Source organism: Leptodactylus fuscus, chromosome 10 (genome assembly GCF_031893055.1).
Source record: "Leptodactylus fuscus isolate aLepFus1 chromosome 10, aLepFus1.hap2, whole genome shotgun sequence".
NCBI classification, from domain to species: Eukaryota; Metazoa; Chordata; class Amphibia; order Anura; family Leptodactylidae; genus Leptodactylus; species Leptodactylus fuscus.
In genome coordinates, this window is record NC_134274.1 from 9,828,711 (window position 1) to 9,852,965 (window position 24,255).

At 43.0% G+C, this 24,255-nt stretch overlaps 1 protein-coding gene across 1 annotated transcript in view; it reads left to right on the top strand.

Moving 5' to 3' along the window:
* ZMAT4 (zinc finger matrin-type 4) overlaps positions 1-24,255 on the top strand; it is a 207,821-nt gene that overhangs the window by 76,196 nt on the left and 107,370 nt on the right. The window contains exon 4 of the mRNA XM_075257878.1: positions 2,642-2,801. Within this exon, the coding sequence (XP_075113979.1) occupies positions 2,642-2,801 (160 nt within the window). The remainder of the gene's footprint in view (positions 1-2,641; positions 2,802-24,255) is intronic.

A 24,255-nucleotide genomic window follows, 5' to 3' on the forward strand; every position in this document is an offset into this window, starting at 1 on the left:
ACTAGAATTGATGTAAAATTAACAAATCCGCTGCTTTGCAAATAATCTTCCTTAAGATTCTACGGTTGGGTCTACAGCTGCTACATAGACTTATGTGTCTCCATTACAGACAAGCTAACCATATGTAGTCAGATCCTGGAGTCTTCTTCCCTTCACCTGTCATGTACCTCCTTATACAATTCGTGTTGCCTTGATTTTAATATTGGCTTTAAATGTTTTTTACTTGCATAAAAAAGCCAAAATAAAGGCTGTAAAGACAGAATCTAATAAGCGAGCGCTCGCGTTTACCTCTCCGCCTTGCAGCAGCCATCACAATTTGGTATTTGGCAACAGAGAGATTACAGGCTGCAGAATCTAGAACAAACACATTAGATGGGTTTTTTTCGGTCGCTGTATAAATCATTCCTGATTCATTTTGGTGTATTATTCACTATGACATTTTCACAGCTTGTGTCTGAATTGCCCATAGTCTCAGCCTCATTACACCTGGGAAATGCCTCTGCATTCTGTTTGCTACTCCCCACACCTCAAAAAACTGCTTTACAGTGCAATTCCAGGAGACGTTCTCTACCGAAATTTATTTTCACAATGTAAGCAAGATTTAGACAAAGGGGGTTGAGCAAAGTTTCCAACTTATCTACAGAATTTACGAGAGATAAATGTCTGGTTGGTTGGAGTCCGACCACTGGGACCCTCCCCAGTTATAAGAATGCAGGTCCCTTGTACCGCTGCCTGAATTGAGGTCACACAGGGGTGCGGCTGCTGTACTTATCTCCATGGGACTGCCGAAGAGAAGCCAAATACAGCGATGGTGATCTCCAGTTGCCAAGTCCGACAATTATCACCTGTACATTAATAAGTGATCACTTGTAAATTTGGCAGAACCCCCTTTAACCCCTTGACACTTTGTGTCATACTGTTACTTTGCACTGATCGTATAGTTAATGCTGTAATAATACGGCACCGGAACAATGCTCGCTACGTATCTTCTGGGTTCCATGTGTATTATACAGTCAGGACCTCTGACTATCTGCAGGAGTTGGATAATGCTTTGACTACAGCAAACTAACTCCTTAGATGACATGATCAATAGCGATCATGGGATCTGGGTGGATAGGACAACCTCTTTAAGGCTAAGGCCCCATGTAGCGGGCTGCTTTGGGGAAAAACCACGGTGGAAACGCGTTGCAGTATTTCCCTGTAAGTTTGCAGAGTTTTCCTCTGTGGACTTTCTGCCTCCATAATACCTATAGGTGGGAATCGCCACTTTGCAGAGACTGTAAAAATCACAGCGTTTGCGCCATGTGGGGCTTCAGCCTAATGCTCAAACTAGTCTGCATCCATAATGGGTTAAGTGTCGCGTTTCTCAAAGCTTCCTTGCAGACTGCCTTCCCCTATAGTTATGCGCCCGCACCTGTCATATTGCCTGGACTTGTAGAGAATAGTCGTTCTCGTGATGCTACCATGTGACGGCCGCACATATTATTTTTAGCGTATCTTCCAGTACCTGCACATTATATCCAGGGCTGCTGTTGTGTCTGGATAGTTTCCTATTAGACTCCCATTGTCTTTGGTTCTCTCGATTGTTTTCCTATCGATTCCTTCGCTCTCCCTGAGCTGGGTGCATTAGATATTCTGGCATTGTGTTCCTTTATAGCGGCGCTTTACATTAGGGAGGGGAGGGAGCGCTCACCTACAGGTTAGAGGTACATTCCCCTCCGTTATACGCTGCACCCATGCATTTCCCTATTACAGCGGCGACTAGTTTATTACATAGAAATGAATCCCCTGCTAATTGTGAATTATTCATTAGATGATTGGGATCAATTGAGATGGCAGCTTTACAGCTTCACGTAAGTGCTTTATGCCTTTCCCCGGTAAATTATGGAGACACTTTTACGCCAACATTTTGTCAAGATGAATATTTTCGATGTCATCCGTGGTGGTAATCACATTTTTGATAATTGCGAGCACCAGGTGGAACCTTTTATCATCTCTGATCTATCTCTCTGTATACCGCTGGTTACACGGTAAATAATATCACATTCCCAGCGGCTTATTGGGACAAGTTTTCATTGGTGATCTTGGAGTTTCATCGACTTGTAAAACCGGGAGGAAATTTATAGTTTCATGTCTACAGGCGGCAGAACCGTAAATCTCAGGGGTAGCACAGAATATTTGTCACAGTGAGATAATATAGAACAGGATGGCGGCCGATGGCCATACCTGTATGACTGACGTTCCTCTCCTTGTTTTACTGCCACCACCTCATAGGATTGTCTTAAAGGGACAAGTATGTCTGCTGGATAGCTGGCTGCCCGGGTCTCTGTTTCAATAAACATGTCCACATCTTACCCCTGCGACAGGGTTCCTCTGTTCCTTCTGCCAATCCTACAAGTTCACAGTATGCAAGAAAAGTTGCAACTATTGCTATATGTACACAGCTGGCTGCAAAAATCCCTGTTTCCAGGTGCAAAGCAACAAAAATACTGGTTAGATGGATTCCACATCTCTAGCACTGACTATAGGGCTGATATACATTGCACTTCTAATGCCGTCTGAATATTCATCATATCATACAGTTTTTCATTTACCTTATTGTATGAAGTAATGAGATTATTTTTTGTTATTGTTTCAACAGGAAAGTGACGAAACGGAAGTGGACAAAAATAAATGTTGTACCCTCTGCAATATGTTCTTCACATCCGCCATTGTAGCCGAATCCCACTATCAGGGGAAGACTCATGCGAAAAGGGTTAAACTTGTACTTGGAGAGTCGGCGGACATTCCTCCCCGAGCGGGTAAGAGAAAGCAAATCATTAGAATACAAGTGATATATATATATATATATATATATATATATATATATATATATATATATATATATATTAGGTGTGTGTGTATACAGACAAATATACAGATGTGCTCACACTAGCGCTCCGTCCGTGCTTCAGAAGAACAGACAGACTGACCGTTAAAACAGAGGACCTCCAACTGAGCTCAAGGGACCCCACTGACTATATTTGGGTCTGTCAGATGTCCTTTCTTCTTATCTGGTCTTAAAGAACTTTTTCATCCAGTGATTTTAGACAGACGGACGGAGATGTAAACCCAGCCTTACCGCTCTGAAATTTGGTAAAGGTCTAGAATACCATAACATGCTAGAAAAGAATTTCACAGGTTGCAATCCACATCATAACCACTGGGTGGCCACACAGACACATATAGGATAGACATCTTGTGACAGAGTATCGTAAACACATGTCTTTTTAAGAGCTGGTCATATCTTGGGCTTTGAAACACATCGATACCTAGTAGGCTGTCATCGCATTTATGTTCTTGATAGTGCTGATATCAATGTGATGATGTGGATGTCAACATCAGATTTGTCATCACATTGGCTGATTCTATCTATCTATCTATCTATCTATCTATCTATCTATCTATCTATCTATCTATCTAGTCTATGAAATGACCGTGGACTGATTTTTTTCTACTAGGAGTAAAGAAATGAGATCTAGAAACCTTGAGGAATTGATAGAAGTACATTGGAAATAGTACAACATTTCATTATACGAACCATAACCTTTGTGTCTCAATGTTTCTCTGCAACTGGACATCCCCTTTAAACAAACCCCTTCTATTATATTACTAGTAAAGTCATATTTCCCTTGAGGTTTTATTTTTGTGTGTTTTCTCCCCCCATGTCTCTGCCTCCGGAGTCTAGTACAGATAGCTGAGCCTTACTTGTTCAGCTTTGGCAGGCAGAACTGTGCAGATTTGTCTACAGGCCTTAAATATAACAGGACTGCTATTGCAAGGAAGCCAAGATTGCACATGACTCTTCATTGCCGAGAGCTATCCAGCTTGCTGAGATGAAAGATGTGCCAGCTTGCCAAGTAGGGCATTTGGCCTGGGCGCTGTATATTTCACTGGATACCTGGTACTAAATCAAGTCTCTTATCAATACTAATTTCTAATGGAGACAACAAAAGTTCAGCGCTGCGTTTGCTTCATCGATCATTTACACTTCTCGTACTGAAATAAACGTGACCAAACTGGCATTATTCTCATTAAGGAGCCACGTGAGGAGGCCTTATGGTCTGCAGTCACGATGCCGCATCGATCGCTGATAATCATCATATATTTTACCTTTTATTCATCCATTTACAGTCACTTTCTTCAATCTTCTTGTCTGGGAGCCTGAGAAATCTTATACATTTACTGCACACTAGGAAAGCTGCCAGCACACCAGCAAGTCATCTCCATAGGCCAAAATAACTATAGAGGTCACAGCTGTGATTGAACCCAGAAATCAGGGGGGTCTACAGGACACCCTCACCACACTAGGCTGGGTAACCCTCTTGGCTGGTAGGCAGTCCATGTAAATGTATTCTCCCTGCCCTCTGGTGCACTGGAGTGAGAAGATTTATGATACACAGCCTTCCACTGTCAGAGAGGAGAAAACGAACCCATAATGGAAAAAATAGCAATTGGTCTGCAGCATATAGACAAGGGGGGATTGTGTAGGGGACGCTGTGGTGCAAAAGGGACATGATTAGTATATGGAAGCACTGATCTGGGCACAGACATATTGTGAATAAGTCTTCATGGTGGTCGGCGGCCCAGATAGAGAAGGAAAGGGAAATGTAAAAACTGCTAGAATGTATAGATGGAACATGGCTGATGATTAACATATACTGTACCCAGCTGACACTGCAAAAAAAACAGTGTTTAAATGTAACCCTACAACACTGCTCATCCATGAATATATTAGGAGAGCAGTAGAAGGAAAGGAAATGTTAACTTCTTACCAATGCAAAATCGCATGAACTTTGGCCAGGATATTAAGTCACCATGACCCCATAGGGTAGTATATCAAATTTTGGATTGAAGCCTGTCTCTTGGTGTTGGTGGCAGGGCACAATTTTCACACCTGAGCTAACATACACTATACATGACAATGTGTATGGTCTGTAAGCTCCCAGTTTTTTCAGAACATGGCACCTCTAAATTGGACATATACTTTTAATGAGGATGCACATGTAAGTAGCATTACACCGTGCCCAGATACGTAGCACCATGTAGCTTTTGGCTACGCTGGTTTTTGATATATGTTAGAAAGCTACTTGTCATCTTACCCTACGGCCAATATACGTATTGTAGAATTGTAGCAATTGACAGTGTTTTTTTTTATTCTGCTTGGCACATTACTGCAATATGTGGATTTAGCTTTAGGGTGCATGTCGTCAGTGCGTCTGTAATTGTGCATTCCTTGGTGGCCACCACTGGTTCCCGCACGGTGAGCGCGCACCCTTAATTATCCCATATTCTTCGGGAAAAAAGTGAACTCCGAATAAAACCAGAGCATCAGCTGTGCTTCATAAAAACACAATGAATCAAACTGTTCCACGGGGAATTAACGGCATATGGACTGCATTTAGCCAATTTGTCCATGTGCTACTAAATATAATTCTCTTCTTAGCCCTTATGTAATCCAACAGGGAAGGGAAAAAGTTTAAGAAGTGAGAAGTGAATAGAATACAAAATAGAAAAGTATAATGTATGGTTGGGAGACTCTCCTACCTGCCCAGTCTGGCTGTCACAACCTGCAACCTGCCCAGTCTGGCTGTCGCAACCTGCCCAGTCTGGCTGTCGCAACCTGCCCAGTCTGGCTGTCGCAACCTGCCCAGTCTGGCTGTCGCAACCTGCCCAGTCTGTCTGTCACAACCTGCAACCTGCCCAGTCTGGCTGTCGCAACCTGCAACCTGCCCAGTCTGGCTGTCACAACCTGCAACCTGCCCAGTCTGGCTGTCACAACCTGCAACCTGCCCAGTCTGGCTGTCGCAACCTGCCCAGTCTGGCTGTCGCAACCTGCCCAGTCTGGCTGTCGCAACCTGCCCAGTCTGGCTGTCGCAACCTGCCCAGTCTGGCTGTCGCAACCTGCCCAGTCTGGCTGTCGCAACCTGCCCAGTCTGGCTGTCGCAACCTGCCCAGTCTGGCTGTCGCAACCTGCCCAGTCTGGCTGTCGCAACCTGCCCAGTCTGGCTGTCGCAACCTGCCCAGTCTGGCTGTCGCAACCTGCCCAGTCTGGCTGTCGCAACCTGCCCAGTCTGGCTGTCGCAACCTGCCCAGTCTGGCTGTCGCAACCTGCCCAGTCTGGCTGTCGCAACCTGCCCAGTCTGGCTGTCGCAACCTGCCCAGTCTGGCTGTCGCAACCTGCCCAGTCTGGCTGTCGCAACCTGCCCAGTCTGGCTGTCGCAACCTGCCCAGTCTGGCTGTCGCAACCTGCAACCTGCCCAGTCTGGCTGTCGCAACCTGCAACCTGCCCAGTCTGGCTGTCGCAACCTGCAACCTGCCCAGTCTGGCTGTCGCAACCTGCAACCTGCCCAGTCGGGTAGCTCATCAAGTTCAAGTATTGGGCTTGTATGAACATTTTGGGTGAAACACACATTGATGTTGACATTGGTGGTCACAATCCTACAGTGTCATGTGGCAGGTCCTTTCTATTTGTGGAATTTTACCACCAATTTCACCTTTTGCAATGAATATGGCAAATTAGTGGCATGACCGTGGTAAAACTCAAACACCGAATTTGCTGGAATTCACTGTAGAATTAGCTTTTATGTCCTCTTAGTACTCTTGTGACATTGTGCTCTTATCTATTTATTGAATAGTAACTTATAACTATTGTTAATGTCATTGGTTTTGTGATTTCTCCAACTTTTGGGAGTTTTGTATGTGTTAACATACGTTTGATGTTTTGGGCCATATTTTTTAGTGTGGACTTACTTAGTGTGTTTTGTTTTTGTAGGGAAATCTAATGTTCAGTTTATCTGTAGCACCTCCGCAGGAGAAAGAAAGTATTACATCTTTATCAATTGATACCTTTTTTGTATGAAATATTTTTTGCAGTTTTATCTGTGTGCAGACTGTATATAGTTGATTTTATAGTATGATATAAAACATTGAGAACTGTATTGATGACATTACAACACCTAAATGGTAAATTGATCGGATTCAAACCCAGGACTCCAGCACTACAAGTCCACAGTGCTAGCTACTGAGCCACGATTTGGATTCTCCTCCGGGTTCTTTGATGGTCCTTGCATTTCTTCAGGTATATTGCTCATCTCCGTAGTACACGGCCTTCAATATATGTAAATGACATGGGGACAAAAAGTCTACTTGTACTTTTATTAAAATGACTGAAATATTAAGCATTGTTCCAGCAGAGGATCAGAGTTCACAATTATCTCTCCGCGTTTTATGCTAATCTGGGAAACGCGAGTCCTGTTTTTGTAATAAAAGTATTTTCGAGGTCAACTTCTGTGACCGCACTTGTTGGTTAATGACGTGCACCTCCTCGGCGAAGGCCGCCGCGTATAACTTATTGGAAACGACTTGTTAATATGCTAAATAGGCTGTCGCATGTTCTAAGGGTCAAGATCTCTCAAACCTTCTCTTAAATAATAAGGACTTTCCTTAGAAATTGCTGTGAAGCTTTTTTGGCCGCTGCTCTTGTTCTGAATCTTTGTTCTGTTATTCCACTTGAGGTTCTCATTAGTTATTCATTCTGCACACGGTGTAAAATCCCAGGCTGGGTGAGAAGGAAGGGGAAGACGAGAAAGTAAATGTACAGTATGTATGACAAAAAAATCTGATAGGATGAGTTAAAGTGGTTGCGTACAAGGCAAGGTCAGTGCAAGGTGAAGCACAAAAATAAAAACCTATATTTTAGTACATTCCAAGTCTAGTATTGATATTTCTTTTACTTGCAGAAAACTTTTTGGCACGTTTGTATTTTGTTACGGCAACCGTTTTATTTTTACAGGTAGTCCTCGGGTTACGATGGTCTCGGGTTACGACTAGAGATGAACTAAAAAGTAAAGCTCCCTCGTAACAGAAAGCTCCCAGCACTCCCGACTAGCAAGGACGAGCCTGCGGCAAATCAGCGCTGGTTCTGCAGCAGGCTCGTCCTTGTTAGTTAGGAGAGCTGGCAGCTTGCTGTTACGAGGGAGCTTACTTTTTCTCATAGGAATGAATTGACCAGCGTTGATTGTTCAGTGTACAGCATTCGGCCAATCAACGCTGGTTCTGCCGGAGGCTCGTCTGTGAGGAGGTGGAGTCTACGATCGGACCACAGCAGTCTCCATTATGGTCCGATCTTAGACTCCGCCTCCTGGCCAGCGTTGATTGGCTGAATGCTGTACGCTGGCCAATCAACACTGGCCAATGCATTCCTATGAGAAAAAGTAAGCTTCCTTGTAACAGCAAACCGCCAGCTCTCCCTGTACAGTACGTGATTTAGTGTGCAGCGGCTCACTAAATTGAGGAAGACTGTACTGTATATGGTACAGTGTTCCTCAGTTCCTAGCAACTGTACACTAAATCACGTTGATCCGTTCCTATGCGGCATCGTATGGTATGTTTCCGACTTACATCGAAATTCGGTTTACGTAAGAACGGATCAACATCGTAAGTCGAGGACTACATGTATTTTCTTCTTACAAAAAGTGACTTCATCAAGAGCAGCCATCTTATTCGTCAACAACAAAGATCAGTTTCTCAGCATGTTCAGTCGGTAATAAAATAACACTTACAATGTTCATAACCAATATGGCTGCCCTGCCGGTTGTCACTGACAAGATGGTAGAGATATATCTACCACAAGGAACTAGAATAATGTTCATATTGTCAAATCTTCATCTGGTGATTGTTCGGGGATTGCGCCCCCCCATTCCGCTTGAAAAATGTGCAATTTTCAGATAGAAACCTGGTGCACCTAATTATAGTCTATGGGGTTCGTGGGTAACCCCTTTTTGCTAGGGCTGAGCCGATCTTGAGATTTCAGGATCGATTTTTAAAATCAGATTTCCAATAATTTTCCAGCTGATCCCAATCGTGAAATTTGCTTGATCGCCATCCGATCTTACCCAATTGCTCAACCCTAATTGTATATTATATATGCAGTAGGGTTGAGCCAATCTTGAGATTTAAAATCCGATTTTCGATCTTTTTCCAGCCAATCGTGAAATTTGCTCAATCGCCATCCGATCTTTCTCAATCCCTCGACCCTACTTTTTGCGTTTGCATTTCACATACATATGGTGTCCAAATCACAAAACCTTTTTTCTCCTATTGAAATCGTCACTGTTTTGGTATTGCGGCAATTTTCCTGCAGTTTATGGACCTTCCATTCCACTTCTCACAGGCAATCCTTTTGATGCAGACAGAAGCCTTTCTTTTCACTTCCCATTCCTTTCTAATGTAATTTCTGGCTTTGGCTGAAACGATGCGTCAAAAACTGCAAGTATGAATCCAGCCTTAAAAGGTCAGGCAAATGATAACAGAAAAAAATCCATCCAGTAGTCTCTCTAGACGTCACTACACACAGTTGGCACACATGGCGTCCGTGTGACTATAATGGCTTTATAAATGTCACCACTTGCTTTGGCAGTCACTATTCATCACCGCTGCAGGAATTAATAGGTGTGCGCCTCAGCTCGCAGCTTCTCTGCTGTGATGTATTATAGTCGGAGTAGTTTTGGACATTAAGCTATGGTGTTTGAGCCTTCTCGCTCACTGGTGCACGTCTCCACCTTACTTACATTAACTATCCTAAACCTGGGGTGCAGAACTTTTTGTCAGTTATAAAGTAACACCCGTGTATTATTCATCCAGCCTTGTGTATTTTATTCCTTTTTTGTTCATTCTTCTGTATCCAGTCTCGGAGATAACAACTACTAGACAGACGGTGCAATGGTGGACTTGTACTCTCTATGATGTCATATAGAACAACATATAATGCAAACCATGACACGAGTCCGGTCAGTCCTCCTGCTTGGGTCAAAGAGCTTTCTGTTTTCCAATTGTACCCATCTCGTTGGTGGAGAAAATGGCGACCTTGTAGAGTCAACGCGAAATATACAAATATTCTAAATTCCTCCTGAATTGAAACGTAGAAGTGCTCACTGCAGATGCTGCATTTATAATGTTGTTCTAATAGCCGAAATGTCGTTCACATTGAGGGAAAAAAGAAAACCTCAACGTGCAAAATGTAGAGATGAAGTTCCGCTACGCAGAGCACATATAATGGGCATAAAGTAATTGGAAAATCTTTACAACACCTTACTGGGGGAAAGAAACGGCGTCCAAAAAACTGTAACAATCTCCATTCTTCCCTTGTCACAATAGTGCTGCATTCACCGGGTAAATAAAAGCTTGTTCTGCAGAAAGTGTGAATTGTGCAGGTGAAGTGCGGATCTTACGGTTTTATCATCGCCGTTTTCCGTTAATTAATTCTGCCTCAGCTTCTTTCTAACACCTGCAGCTTCACCGCGCTGTGCCGCCCTATAGTGACAATCCCTTTACAACACCGGTGGGCAGCAAAAAGCTCTTAGGTGTTGTTGAACTTCATCTCCCGGGATGGCGCTACTGTAGACACTAATCTCTACTATCCGAGAAGGCCAGGCCGGGCCGAAATGAGGAAAAAAATCTACAGTCCGCAACGTGAAATGACAAACTTTATCCTCCCCTCTAGTAACATTCGTAGGCCGTATCTCACAGACCCACGTTTTATCCCCAATCCTCCAGCTTGTTCTAAAATAGCTCATCGGCTTCTCCATTTCATTTTGCTTATTGGCTTTTTCGGAGAGCTTTTTAGTATTTCATTTGCTCTTTGTCACCTCCCCTCTTAATCTCCTTCTGGAACTGCTGACAAAGCTGGCATTAAAATGTGCTGCATTTCTGTTTCGAAAAAGTTTTAGTGTTGAGCCCGGGCATGCTGGGCAATGTGATAATGAGGGTCATTCACCGACGGCGGCTTCCACGCTGCACACACACCGCCGACCGTCTGCTCTGAAGTTTGTGCTAAATGGGATTTATAGACCCTGGTCATAATAATTCTGCAATTATTTTACTGGTTGTAAAACTATGCTCACAGATATAACAAAATGGCACAAGGTCTTCAGTGATCGCTCCACTTATTCTTGCTTCGTGGGTGATCTGTCAGATCTCAAAACGGAGGATAGAGTTGCAGATGCTGAGCCCAGGGTTGGCTTTCTGTAAATTGTTGTATTCTAATGTAAAAGGTTGCAAAAGGTTGGGGGTCGCACATGGCGAGTCTAACCCACTGCCAATGACAGTAGCTGTAAAGTGGATAGGAACTGTATACATCCCATCCTCCTAGTGCTAAGGGTGTATAGCACAGGCTGTAAAGTCAGGGGCAAAAACTGGACTTCATTGCTACAAGATATCCCACAGAAGACCACCACATGTAACCACTGCCTAAAGGGGTCCTCTGACCTTTCAATATTAATGAGTTATTCTTAGGATAGGTCATCAATATCAGATCGGTAAGGGTCTGACACCTGGTAATCCTATTGATAAGCTGGTATACAGGCAAAACTAAAACAGTGGACGACAGCTGAGGACAGTGCTGGACCGCTCCATCTCCACCACCATTCACCTGAGCTGTAGTAATGGCCACTACACAGAGGACAGAAGTGTTTTCTTCCCTCTATACACCCACTGTTCCTTGTATAAGCTGCTTGTTTGTGGGTGCACCGTGCTGCCTGTCAGACCCTCAGCTGAGGATAGGTCATCCATACCACATACCTGGAAAATGCCTTTCATAGTTTCTAGGACTTGTAGAACAAGATCTGTGAGTCCTGCTTACTCAATCTGCTCATCTACATGCTTCACCTATAGAGGGAGCCTGTGAGTCCTGCTTCTTCCATATGCTTATAGAGGGGAGCTCCAAGAACAGCAGAGCAAGTATGCATCCTGGGAGTTGTAGTTTTGCAACAGCTGGAGTAGTGAAGGTTGCCTGCCCCTGTTATAGAGTATAGTCACACACTGAGAGCATCCATCCATCATCATGTCGCCATCCCCATACGATGGGTTCCCTACCTGGGTCTGACTGATATCCCCAACCAACAATTGTTTGTAAAAGAAAAGATACCTGAGAAGTATAACAGGGCCGCTCATTGCAAGATTTCTGCTAGACCAGGCCAGTGGATGGAGAATGACTCTAGTTACCTCCACATGGGGCTGCTACAGGACACCATTACTGCATCAGAGGCCGAGCTCATTCTAACATTCAGAGAATTAGACCCTTTATAGTGCGCCATGTATTTTCTTTTCCTGTACTGTGACATCACTGTGTGTATTATCCTGTACTGTGACATCACTGTGTGTATTATCCCTGTACTGTGACATCACTGTGTGTATTATCCCTGTACTGTGACATCACTGTGTGTATTATCCCTGTACTGTGACATCACTGTGTGTATTATCCTGTACTGTGACATCGCTGTGTGTATTATCCTGTACTGTGACATCGCTGTGTGTATTATCTCTGTACTGTGACATCACTGTGTGTATTATCTCTGTACTGTGACATCACTGTGTGTATTATCCTGTACTGTGACATCGCTGTGTGTATTATCCTGTACTGTGACATCGCTGTGTGTATTATCTCTGTACTGCGACATCACTGTGTGTATTATCCCTGTACTGTGACATCACTGTGTGTATTATCCTGTACTGTGACATCGCTGTGTGTATTATCTCTGTACTGTGACATCACTGTGTGTATTATCTCTGTACTGTGACATCACTGTGTGTATTATCCTGTACTGTGACATCACTGTGTGTATTATCTCTGTACTGTGACATCACTGTGTGTATTATCTCTGTACTGTGACATCACTGTGTGTATTATCCTGTACTGTGACATCACTGTGTGTATTATCTCTGTACTGTGACATCACTGTGTGTATTATCTCTGTACTGTGACATCACCATGTTTCTTTTGTCCCCATACTGTGACATCTGTGAGTGCACTGTGCATTATCCAGATTCTGTGACATTGCTATGAAGTATATTCATGTTCAGAGACTCTGTGCCATTTCAGGGATGTATCTGTAATGTTCAGAGTTTGACATCTTGTACCTGTAACAATACCAGTACTATATACAGTATAATATAATATTGTGGGGGTGTTGTAGATTACACCTCTGTAAGAAAGTAAAGTAAAGATGTTGCTGATCACGTTTGGTCACCTAAGCTAAGCCAACAGGTAAGAGCTACGGCTTGATATATTTTGGCCTAAAATAATTGGAAACTTAATCATATCCTAATAATTTCTAATCCTTACTTGCCTTGAAGTGAACACTGACCTATTTTCTTCTATGTGCTCGTAGTGCAGGGGAGTTACATGGCATCTTCTAGATATTTAGGAAAACAGCAATGCCCTAGTTTACAGGATTAAGGGGCTTTTTAGTCAATAGACTGAAATGGGTGAGAGTGTGACTGTCTGGATCTACTGCTAACATTGACTCCAATGGTGGGAGTGCTGCGAGATCTCTACTAATAAACTAGAGAAGGTGCTGAGAAATAGAAAAACTTTGTATTTCATACTGTATGAATAGGTCAACCCTATTAAAGGGAACCTGTCACCATGCTGTGTCATCGGCCGATAGCATGTTATGGAGCAAGAGGAGCTGAGCAGATTGATGTATAGTTGGGAGGACATAGAAATAATTGGATAATTGATAAGTTATATGGAATCTTTTCTCATAAACCTACGGTATTTATCAATTTGCTCAGCTTATTCTGCTCTATAACATGTTTCCTGCAAATTCAAGGTGACCAGTTCCCTTTAAGTCATAATTTCCTTATTGTGGACAGCTTATCAGGAGGACACTGCCTGTATGAGAAGATAACCTGACCACAATAAGGACATCATGGCTGGTTATCAGGAGGACACTACATGTATGAGAAGATAACCTGACCACAATAAGGACATCATGGCTGGTTATCAGGAGGACACTACATGTATGAGAAGATAACCTGACCACAATAAGGACATCATGGCTGGTTATCAGGAGGACACTACATGTATGAGAAGATAACCCCACCACAATAAGGACATCATGGCTGGTTATCAGGAGGACACTACATGTATGAGAAGATAACCCCACCACAATAAGGACATCATGGCTGGTTATCAGGAGGACACTACATGTATGAGAAGATAACCTGACCACAATAAGGACATCATGGCTGGTTATCAGGAGGACACTACATGTATGAGAAGATAACCCGACCACAATAAGGACATCATGGCTGGTTATCAGGAGGACACTACATGTATGAGAAGATAACCCGACCACAATAAGGACATCATGGCTGGTTATCAGGAGGACACTACATGTATGAGAAGATAACCTGACCACAATAAGGACATCATGGCTGGTTATCAGGAGGACACTACACGTATGAGAAGATAACCTGACCACAATAAGGACATCATGGCTGGTTATCAGGAGGACACCACATGTATGAGAAGATAACCTGACCACAATAAGGACATCATGGCTGGTTATCAGGAGGACACTACATGTATGAGAAGATGACCCGACCACAATAAGGACATCATGGCTGGTTATCAGGAGGACACTACATGTATGAGAAGATAACCTGACCACAATAAGGACATCATGGCTGGTTATCAGGAGGACACCACATGTATGAGAAGATAACCCGACCACAATAAGGACATCATGGTTGAATTTTTGACAATTTCCAAATAATGGAAAGTTCTTCCATTCATGGTTGTATTGATTAGAAACTGATGAAGACAACAGATGCCATCATTAGTATGGTTAGATCACTGTAACCATATCTCTGCAAAATTTAATTTATATTTGAAAAAATGTTTCTCTTGTAATCCTCTTCCAATTCATATGGTTATGTTCATAGGAAAATCCCTTTACCTCCCCCACAGTTCTGGACGAATCCTACTCAAGATTTCAGCAAAGGGCTTTCTAGTTCACTCCGAGCAGGATATGTCTAGGGTTAAAGTAAAGTTGCTTATACTTTGTTTCCCTTTAAGCAATGTGAATGAAGAGTTACAATATACAGAGGGCACCAGTGTTATGGCTCAGTTATATTTATCGGAGTCAGAGATTCAAAATCTCACTGGACTGAGAAGTCTTATAGTACATGGCTTTTCAATGTAAATATTGCAGTTGATCAGCAGGATATCTACAAGGGGTAATACTTTGGGGGAGGGAGAAGGGGCAAAAAAGGGGACATGATGACTATGTGGTGGGGGTGCCGGGGGGAATACCAACAGGGTAAGGGAGTGATGGGAAGCTTGACGGCACTGACATGTTGTGAGCAAGTCTTTATAGCGGTCTGGGCCCAGAATGGATTGCAAATCTAGAATGTGAAGTACCATCTGGTGTGTGTGTATATATTTATATCCACATCTAAACCCATCAGGCAAAGTTTTTCCATAGCAACCTATAAACAAACGTATACGTCAGATGTAAAGACCAAAGTGGTGTGAAAAGCTTTGCATTCAGGAATTTCTGCCTCCTAATGTCCTTCTATTCTTAGATTGAATCGTACTATAGATAAATGCAGCTATTTGCTATAAAAACCCTGGCTCTGAGGGATTGTCTGGCTTACAAAGCCCATATGCTAATGGCCTGCTTGGTAGGGTGAATTTCCAGTGCAGAACCTTAGACTATTCGCTAGGAGAATCCCTTTAAGTGCCTTGTTTCTAGGCTGTGGAATAGAACACCAGTGTCTTGTTACTAAGACTGCTCATAGATACATTGCATTCTTTTAACTCCGCCCCTGAGGAGCTTGTTTCTACAGTTTGGACTCTGCTCTCATTTTTCACCCGATATACTGTAAAAAGGTGACACTACCTGATCGGGAGAAGACAGAATAGCCAATATTTATGTGTATATGATCACGTAGACAATGTAACGTCATGTCTGACCCACACTGCTTAGTTCTGCTAACTTCCAGTAAATCAATAAGCTTTGATTTGTGGGGTAGAAGAACTTTTTTTTAATACTTTATTAGTTTCTTAAGAAGGAGAGTGTTAAGATAACGGCTGTAACATTCTGTAACATTCACAATATAAGCCAACTTTTAATGGATGACCGTGTTTAGAGACCTGTTCATATGAGCTGATAAATGTGAAATCTTTTTCCATTAAAACTGGCTGTAACTTGGCTGTGTTCAGACTTTAAGGACTGACGTGCCAGGATCACAAAGCTTTCCAATGTTCTGTCTTTGTAAGATATGGAGACTTTGAGACCGGAGAAGAAATGTCTTCTTTTTCCCCCCCCTGTCCTTGGCAGCTTAGTACTGTACAGAGAGATAGTGAGACAATCATCGCTGCAGCAAAAGAAAAGTGCCTGCAAGCCAAGATCTCCAAAACAGATTTGCTTGGCTGCAAGTCCTTACAAATAAAAGAAAAACCTAGTGAGGTCAGTGAGCATTCTTTTATATGATGGCAGGTCAGTGACTTATTATTATCAGGAAGGCGATGCAATGAGGACTTAAAGGAAAACTCCGCTCCGCTCTGGGAAAGAAATTCGCAGTTAAAAATGGCCGTGACTTTGTAAAACCTTCCCTTTATGTGTCTCGTACTGATATTTTCTTTTCCATTTAGGTCTAAAGCCAAATTCAGAATTCTGCTGCTATTAGATCACATTTTTTTTTATGCAAATAGAGCTGAGCTGTTAGGTCACATGTCTGACTACAGGGGAGAGACAAACTGCTGTCCATGGGCAACCAGCCAAATTTTCTAAATGGATGTGTATACCAATAGCTTTTATCTTTGTGAAAAGAGAAGTTTTGCAACGTTTCAATACACGATTATGTAACAACTTACCATGAATGAATAGTGCGGGTGCATAGAAGAAACTTTGTAATACGTCTTATTAAAGAAATATGTTTCATTCTCCATTTATCAGGCTGTTACATTTTGCATAGAAGTCTATAGAGAAAAAAGACACGAAGACTCTGCTACACTGTAAGTGAGAGTGAGCTGCTCTGACACTGATATATCCTCAAGATAAGACTCTACCACAGCACAGATTAAGGCAATAAATCATATAACAACCTCCTCCTCACCCCTCCCCTCTCCATAGACTTCTCAATGTGAGTACAGAGACAATCATATGAGTAAAGGTAAGGAGGTGGAGAAGGAAACAGATTTCTTTAATAAGATATATTAAAATTTTTTTTATTTTTGTATTGTTCATTTATGAAATGTGGTTTTATAAATGTTAGAACACTTTAATATGAGACTCCCATTTGTAATTTTTGCTATTGTGTTGGGAGGTATTTGGTGAATATTATTTTAACATGCTTAACCTATATAACTTCCTTTTAATAGAAAACAGGCTGTAAATTTCCCACTCTCAATGGTCTAAGCCTCGTTCACATCTGTGTTGGTATTCCGTTCAGGGGAGTCCGCATGGGGACTGTGCAAGCGGTGTGCAGTGACATAGCATAGACCCCATAGACTATAATGGGGTCCATGTGCTTGCCCCGAGATCTCTGCAGGGAACATGTGGAGAGGAAAGTACTTCACAATCTACTTTCCTGTCTGCATGACTTGTGCGGAGATTTCACGGCAACCACACGGACCCCATTATAGTCTATGCGGTCCGTGTGCTTTTACTGCACAGCGCTTGCAAATGCGTACGGTAGTTTGTTCGGGGGTCCCCATGCTGACTCCCCGAATGGATATGTGAACCAAGGGTAAGCATTGCCAGAGAGAGTCTGTCCTGTACACCTGTATTCAATGCAATAGGTAGATTTGTAGCATTTACCTAAGAGGGGTATGGTCACTTCAAATGGCTGTATCTCTGGATTTATACAACCTAGAAACGTGGTTTAGGTAGCATGTGAAAGCTGTGATTCCCAAAATTGTAGCAAAGAAATCCTATTCCTGACTGTTTTTAAGTAGAGATATCTCAGGTTTTATTATAGCTAGTGCTGTAACTACAAAACTAAACTTGGAAGTCTATAAATGCTGAGAATCCCACCCTTCATGTGATACGTAAACCATATATCTAGGAGGTATAAATCCGGAGATACAGCCATTTGTAGCGACCATCACTCCCTTTAGACAATGCTATAACTCTCTATAGTGGCAACACAAATGTTTTATGGTTTTCCTTACCAACCGCTCAGTTAGAGGGTTGCCAGGGAGAATTTTAGAGCCTGTTTTCTGTTAAAAGAAAGTTAGATAGGTTAATCAAGTATAATAGAAAAATGTTCATCGATCACTCACCAACACAATAGCAAAAAATAAAATGGGAGTGAAGCTTTAAACTTTCATTTTCAAGATCTTTTTGTTGACCGTGAAAGGAATCCTTGTTGGGTCTGCTACAATTGTATCCAATCTGTGCGCTATATACATCAGCCACACAGGTAAAATGTATCATCCAGGGACAAAAGAAAACGGCCTGGCCTGGATATCCTATTAGATGTGTTAGAGGTCTGTAGAGTGGATGTGTACATGTACATGAAACCTCCTATACACCGTTATATGACTACACATTATGCCATACAATAAATCCAATCCTGCTACATCTGACAGTCATTGTATCTTTGCACAACCTGACTATAGCTCTACTCTTCACATGCAGAGGAGATTGTTACCCCCTCCTCCCCAGGCCCATGTGCCCAATCTCTGCAATCCCTATTACTATGCCTGTCACAGTTTATATAGAAAACAAGCCAAGACGGAGACCTGAACCGAGGCTCCTGTGACGACACTCATCCTGTATGCAGTAATTTTCGGCTCACGTGTAGCTTTGTGCTATTCTCAGGAGCAGGGCTGTAACTGATCCATGACATTGCATGTAGGACTATCCTCATCACACGGGGCTTGCCCGGCCTGCATTGTAAAATTGTTCTAGGGTGGCCTTGTCTGCTGCAAAGAAGCAAATCAAAGCGACAGTGTAAATCCCCCAAAGGCTGCAAAGGGCTTTTTCTAGTGTTTCCTTAGGAAGGGCAAAATGTAACTTCACATTTGATTACCTTTTGTAGTCTGAGGCTGATGTGTAGTGGCAGCCGACCAAGTGAAATCACATCTCATTAACACAGCTCCTAAAAATGACTGGCCCCGCTCACTGTGGACATGCACCGGCTTCGAGGACGTAATAGAGTGAATTCAGGAGAGATTCCAGATATGCCGGCTTATCCATACAAATATACAAAGATCGTACTAGCCGGCGATTCTGGAGAAACTTCAGGGAATCTATGAAGAGTGACGTTACACTACTTCTTGCCTTCCTCTGTATCATCATGGTGGGTTTATAGGTTGGACTTGTATCTTTAGCTACTATTAGAGATGAGCGAGTACTGTTCGGATCAGCCGATCCGAACAGCACGCTCGCATAGAAATGAATGGACGTAGCCGGCACGCGGGGGGTTAAGCGGCCGGCCGACGTCAAAGCGGAAGTACCAGGTGCATCCATTCATTTCTATGGAGCGTGCTGTTCGGATCGGCTGATCCCAACAGTACTCGCTCATCTCTAGCTACTATGTTACCTAAGTGTCACAGACTCTTTAAAGGGATTCTATCATTAAAATCTCATTTTTTTCTTAACTTGTAGGAATAGCCTTAAGAAAGGCTATTCTTCTCCTACCTTTAGATGTCTTCTACGTGCCGCAGTTTGGTAGAAATCCCACTTTTCGTCTGTATGCAAATGAGTTCTCTTGCAGCACTGGGGGCGGGCCCCAGACTTGCGAGAGAAATTTCCAGCGCCGCCTCCATCATCTTCAGGAATGGCCTCTCTGCGCGTCATCTTCCAGAGTTGGGTTCAAACTTATATGCATGCACAGTCTGCTCTGCCATAGGGCCTCGGGTACAGCCGACTATGCATGCCCACAGACCACAAGAAAATGGCCGCTTACACCAGCTTACTGTGCAAGCGGCCATTTTTCTTGTGCGGGCATGCGCAGTCTGCTCTGCCCAAGGCCTAGAAGATTCAAATCTAGAATGGAAGAAGACACAGGGAGTGGCCGTTCCAGTAGAAGATGGAGGCGGCGCTGGAGATTTCTCTTGCAGCATTGGGGACGCCCCCAGTGCTACGAGAGAACTCATTTGCATATTGAAGAAAAACAAGATTTCTACCGAACTGTGGTGCGGAGAAGACATCTAAAGGTAGAAGAAGAATATTCTGTCTTAAGGCTATTCCTACGTGTGACCGAGAAAAATTGTGATTTTAATGACAGAAGCTGATCAGTAGGGGTCCCGGGCATCTGATTTTACCTATCTAATATTGATGGTCTGTCCTAAGAATAGGTGATCGATATCCTAGTCCCGGAATACCCCTTTAAACATTAGGTCATTTTCCGATACTAGAGTCTCTAAGAAATATTGTGCGTTCTGAGGGCGCTTATTTATTACAACATTCTCAGACAATAGTATAACATAGCCCTAATGTGTCCATACGAAATGTGCTTTTTGTAAAATTGATTCTCCTTAAAGTTTCAACAATTCGGACACAAGTAAAAGTTGTCTCTTTGCTCTCAGTCTTAGCTAAACAGCGAGCAGCGTCTACTTGGGCCTCACAAGGGAGCAGTTTTGTTGATTTATTCGCTGCCAGGCCTAGAGCCAGTTATATTGCCAGCTGAGACTATGTAACATATGCCCAGTTATACGAGCAGCCTAAATACTCCAGATATATAATTTAAGATATTTGCAGCCTTATAGTTGACAGGTGTATACTGCGATCAATATATCAAGTGGCCCGCATCCCTAAAACTGACCTGATGAGCCATCAATCTCTAGTATCCGGAGTGCTCCGCATTGTAAAAAATGCCATCAGTAACAATGTAAGAAAGCTACGGCTCATGAAACAATAGTGAGCTTTACTGTGGGTTTTACACTGATACAGGCTACGGTATATGGTGGAAATCTTGGTTTCCTGATTGGTCTTATCTGGGTTTTATTTCTTTGTGGTCTCCGAGGAGATGTGTACTGTTATAATACATGTGATGTACACTGGTTATGCAGATCAGGTTATGATAGAGGAGAAAAGCTGAGATATTTAGTGATATATAGGGTTATAGGATAGAGGAGAGAAGCTGAGCTCTGTGATATATAAAGTGTTGACCAAAAGTATTGGCACCCCTGCAATTCTGTCAGATAATACTCCGTTTCTTCCAGACAATGATTGCAATCACAAATTCTTTGGTATTATTATCTTCATTTAATTTGTCTTCAATGGAAAACCACAAAAAAGAATTGTCAAAAAGCCAAATTGGATATAATTCCACAGCAAACATAAAAAAGGGGAGGAAAAAAGTATTGGCACTGTTTGAAAAATCATGTGATGCTTCCCTAATTTGTGTAATTAACAGCGCCTGTTACTTACCTGAGGCACCTAACAGGTGGTGGCAATAACTAAATCACACTTGCAGCCAGTTGAAATAGATTAAAGTTGACTCAACCTCTGTCCTGTGTCCTTGTGTGACCACATTGAGCATGGAGAAAAGAAAGACCAAAGAACTGTCTGAGGACTTGAGAAGCAAAATTGTGAGGAAGCATGAGCAATCTCAAGGCTACAAGTCCATCTCCAAAGCCCTGAATGTTCCTGTGTCTACCGTGCGCAGTGTCATCAAGACGTTTAAAGCCCATGGCCCTGTGGCTAACCTCCCTAGATGTGGACGGAAAAGAAAAATTGACGTGAGATTTCAATGCAAGATTGTGCGGATGGTGGATAAAGAACCTCAACTAACATCCAAACAAGTCCAAGCTGCCCTGCAGTCCGAGGGGACAACAGTGTCACCCCGTACTATCCAGTGTCAGCGTCTGAATGAGAAGGGACTGTATGGTAGGAGACCCAGGAAGACCCCACTTCTTACCCAGAGACAGAGAAAAGCCGGGCTGGAGTTTGCCAAAACTTACCTGAGAAAGCCAAAACCGTTCTGGAAGAATGTTCTCTGGTCAGAGGAGACAAAAGTAGGAAAAGGCCTCAACATAGAGTTTACAGGATAAAACAGAGGCCTTCAAAGAGAAGAAGACGCCCCCTACAGTCAGACATGGCGGAGGTCCCTGATGGTTTGGGGTTGCTTTGCTGCCTCTGGCACTGGACTGCTTGACCGTGTGTATGGCATTATGAAGTCTGAAGACGACCAACACATTGTGCAGCATCATGTAGGGCCCAGTGTGAGAAAGCTGGGTCTCCCTCAGAGGTCAGGGCTCTTCCAGCAGGACAAGGACCCAAAACACACTTCAGGTCAGCACTAGAAAATGGTGGTGAGAGAAAGCACTGGAGACTTGTAAAGTGGCAGCAATGAGTCCAGCCCTGAATCCCATAGAACACCTGTGGGGGAGGGGGAGAGATCTCTTGGTGGCAGTTTGGAGAAGGCCCCCTTCACATCTCAGGGGGGACCGCGAGCAGTTTGCCAAAGAAGAAGGGTCTAAGATTCCAGCAGAGCCTTGTAAGAAACTCATTGCTGGTTAGCGGAAGCGGTTGTGCGCAGTTATTGTGTCTAAAGGTTGTGCTACCAAGTATTAGGCTGAGGGCGCCAATACTTCTGTCCGGACCATTTCTGGAGTTTTGTGTAAAATGATCAATGATGTGACTTTTTTTTCATTCTCTTTTGTGTTTTTTCATTGCAAGCAAAATAACTGAAGATATTACCAAAGAGTTTGTGCTTGTAATCATTATCTGGAAGACAACGAGGATTATCTGACAGAATTACAGGGGTGCCAATACTTTTGGCCAACACTGTAGGTTATAGGATAGAGGAGAGAAGCTGAGCTGTGTGATTATATAGGGTTATAGGATAGGGGAGAGAAGCTGAGCTCTGTGATATATAGGGGTATATAATAGAGGAGAGAAGTTGAGCTGTGTAATATGTAGGGTTATATGATCATGAAGTTTCTCTCCTGTATCAGTAGTGATTGAGTTGTGGGACAAGTTTGGGGACTGCTTCTATCCTGTCCTTGTCAGTCCTGGTGTCTGAGCAGTGGGGAACTGCATCAATCATGGGAACGAGGATCCTGTCCAACCTTCTAAATGGGAATATGGGATCCACCATTCATTCTCTATGGGACTTCCAGAGATAGCCAAATATTGTAATCCGCTATTGTTGGTCCTGTAGAAGAGAGTGGAGCTATAAGGGACCCTCATTTTTGTGATTGGTGAGGAACACAATAGTTGGGGTCCCAACAGTTGGACCCCCATCAATTGGCAAGTTACTCCAAATACTGTGATTAGGGTGCAACATGAAATAGCAGGAATACCCTGTAAAGTAGTTAATGACTAAGGTAAAACATGAGTCATCTGTATAAAACTCTCTAGAATTTCCAGATCTTATAGACGAGCGCTGTTAGTGGTGGGGGGAGCAGGAGTTCCCCAATTGTGCCTGGACCTTAATAATATATGAAGTTGTTCCCTGCTGACAAATCCTCTTTAATACTCTCCGGTGTTGTAGTCACAAGAGGAACTTTTACGTTACAATCTTAATCTCGATCTTACTAAAAGTAATGCGTCTGCTAAAATAGAAATAAGATTCTGCATATTTAAAGGCATAAAGGTATCCGGGACATCTGGGGATTTCACTAGCAGGGAGAAGAAAGCAGCACTATTTTTCTGTAGTCAGTCTGCGCTCGGGATCCGCTCTTGGCAGCTTCATATTCTGGTCGGCGACTATGCATCAAGTCATAAATAATCAAGGCTATCCTCCGAGAGACAGATGAAAGAGATTTACTTAATGGAAATCTCTGAACTTGAGATGAGAGCTATTCTACGATTTCCAGGCCCGAGTGCATTAATAACACATTTATCTAGGAATCTTTCTGAAAAAGATAAATGCCTCCACGTCCGAGATGTATTTACTGATGAATATTTTTCTGCTTCTACCAATTGGCCTGTTTTCCCTTCAGAGTCAAAGGACTTGGCATCGCAACGCAGGTTGTCACACAAAGTATTTCATCACACTGGATGGATTTGGCTGCTCTGCATTGCAGCACGTTGTATGGCGGTGACAGGGATCTTCATGTGCGTCAAGTTGCGGAGACCGTTTGTTTATCGCATTCTGGAAGCTTTGGTTACAGGGCAGGACTTTGTGCTAACCTTGTAGGGAAGGAACAGGCCAAGCACTATGTAAATCTTCTCAGAATTCACACGGCCATGAATGGCTTGGCTACAGAATACGTACAGTACTTAAAAATGCATTTGCAGAAAGTTGGCAAAGAACTCCGAATATTATTCACATAGTGGTAAGGAAATGTCTCCGCACTGGAGATCGCTGGCACAAACCCACATTATGACATTCAGCCTGTCCTCCGCAGACAACAGGGGACCATAGATTAAAATTATCGGCAACCAGAGTAGATTGACTTTGGGTCTTTTAGTGGATTTACCCACGTTAGCCCGAGCTATCAAAGAGCAATGACTAAGACAATTA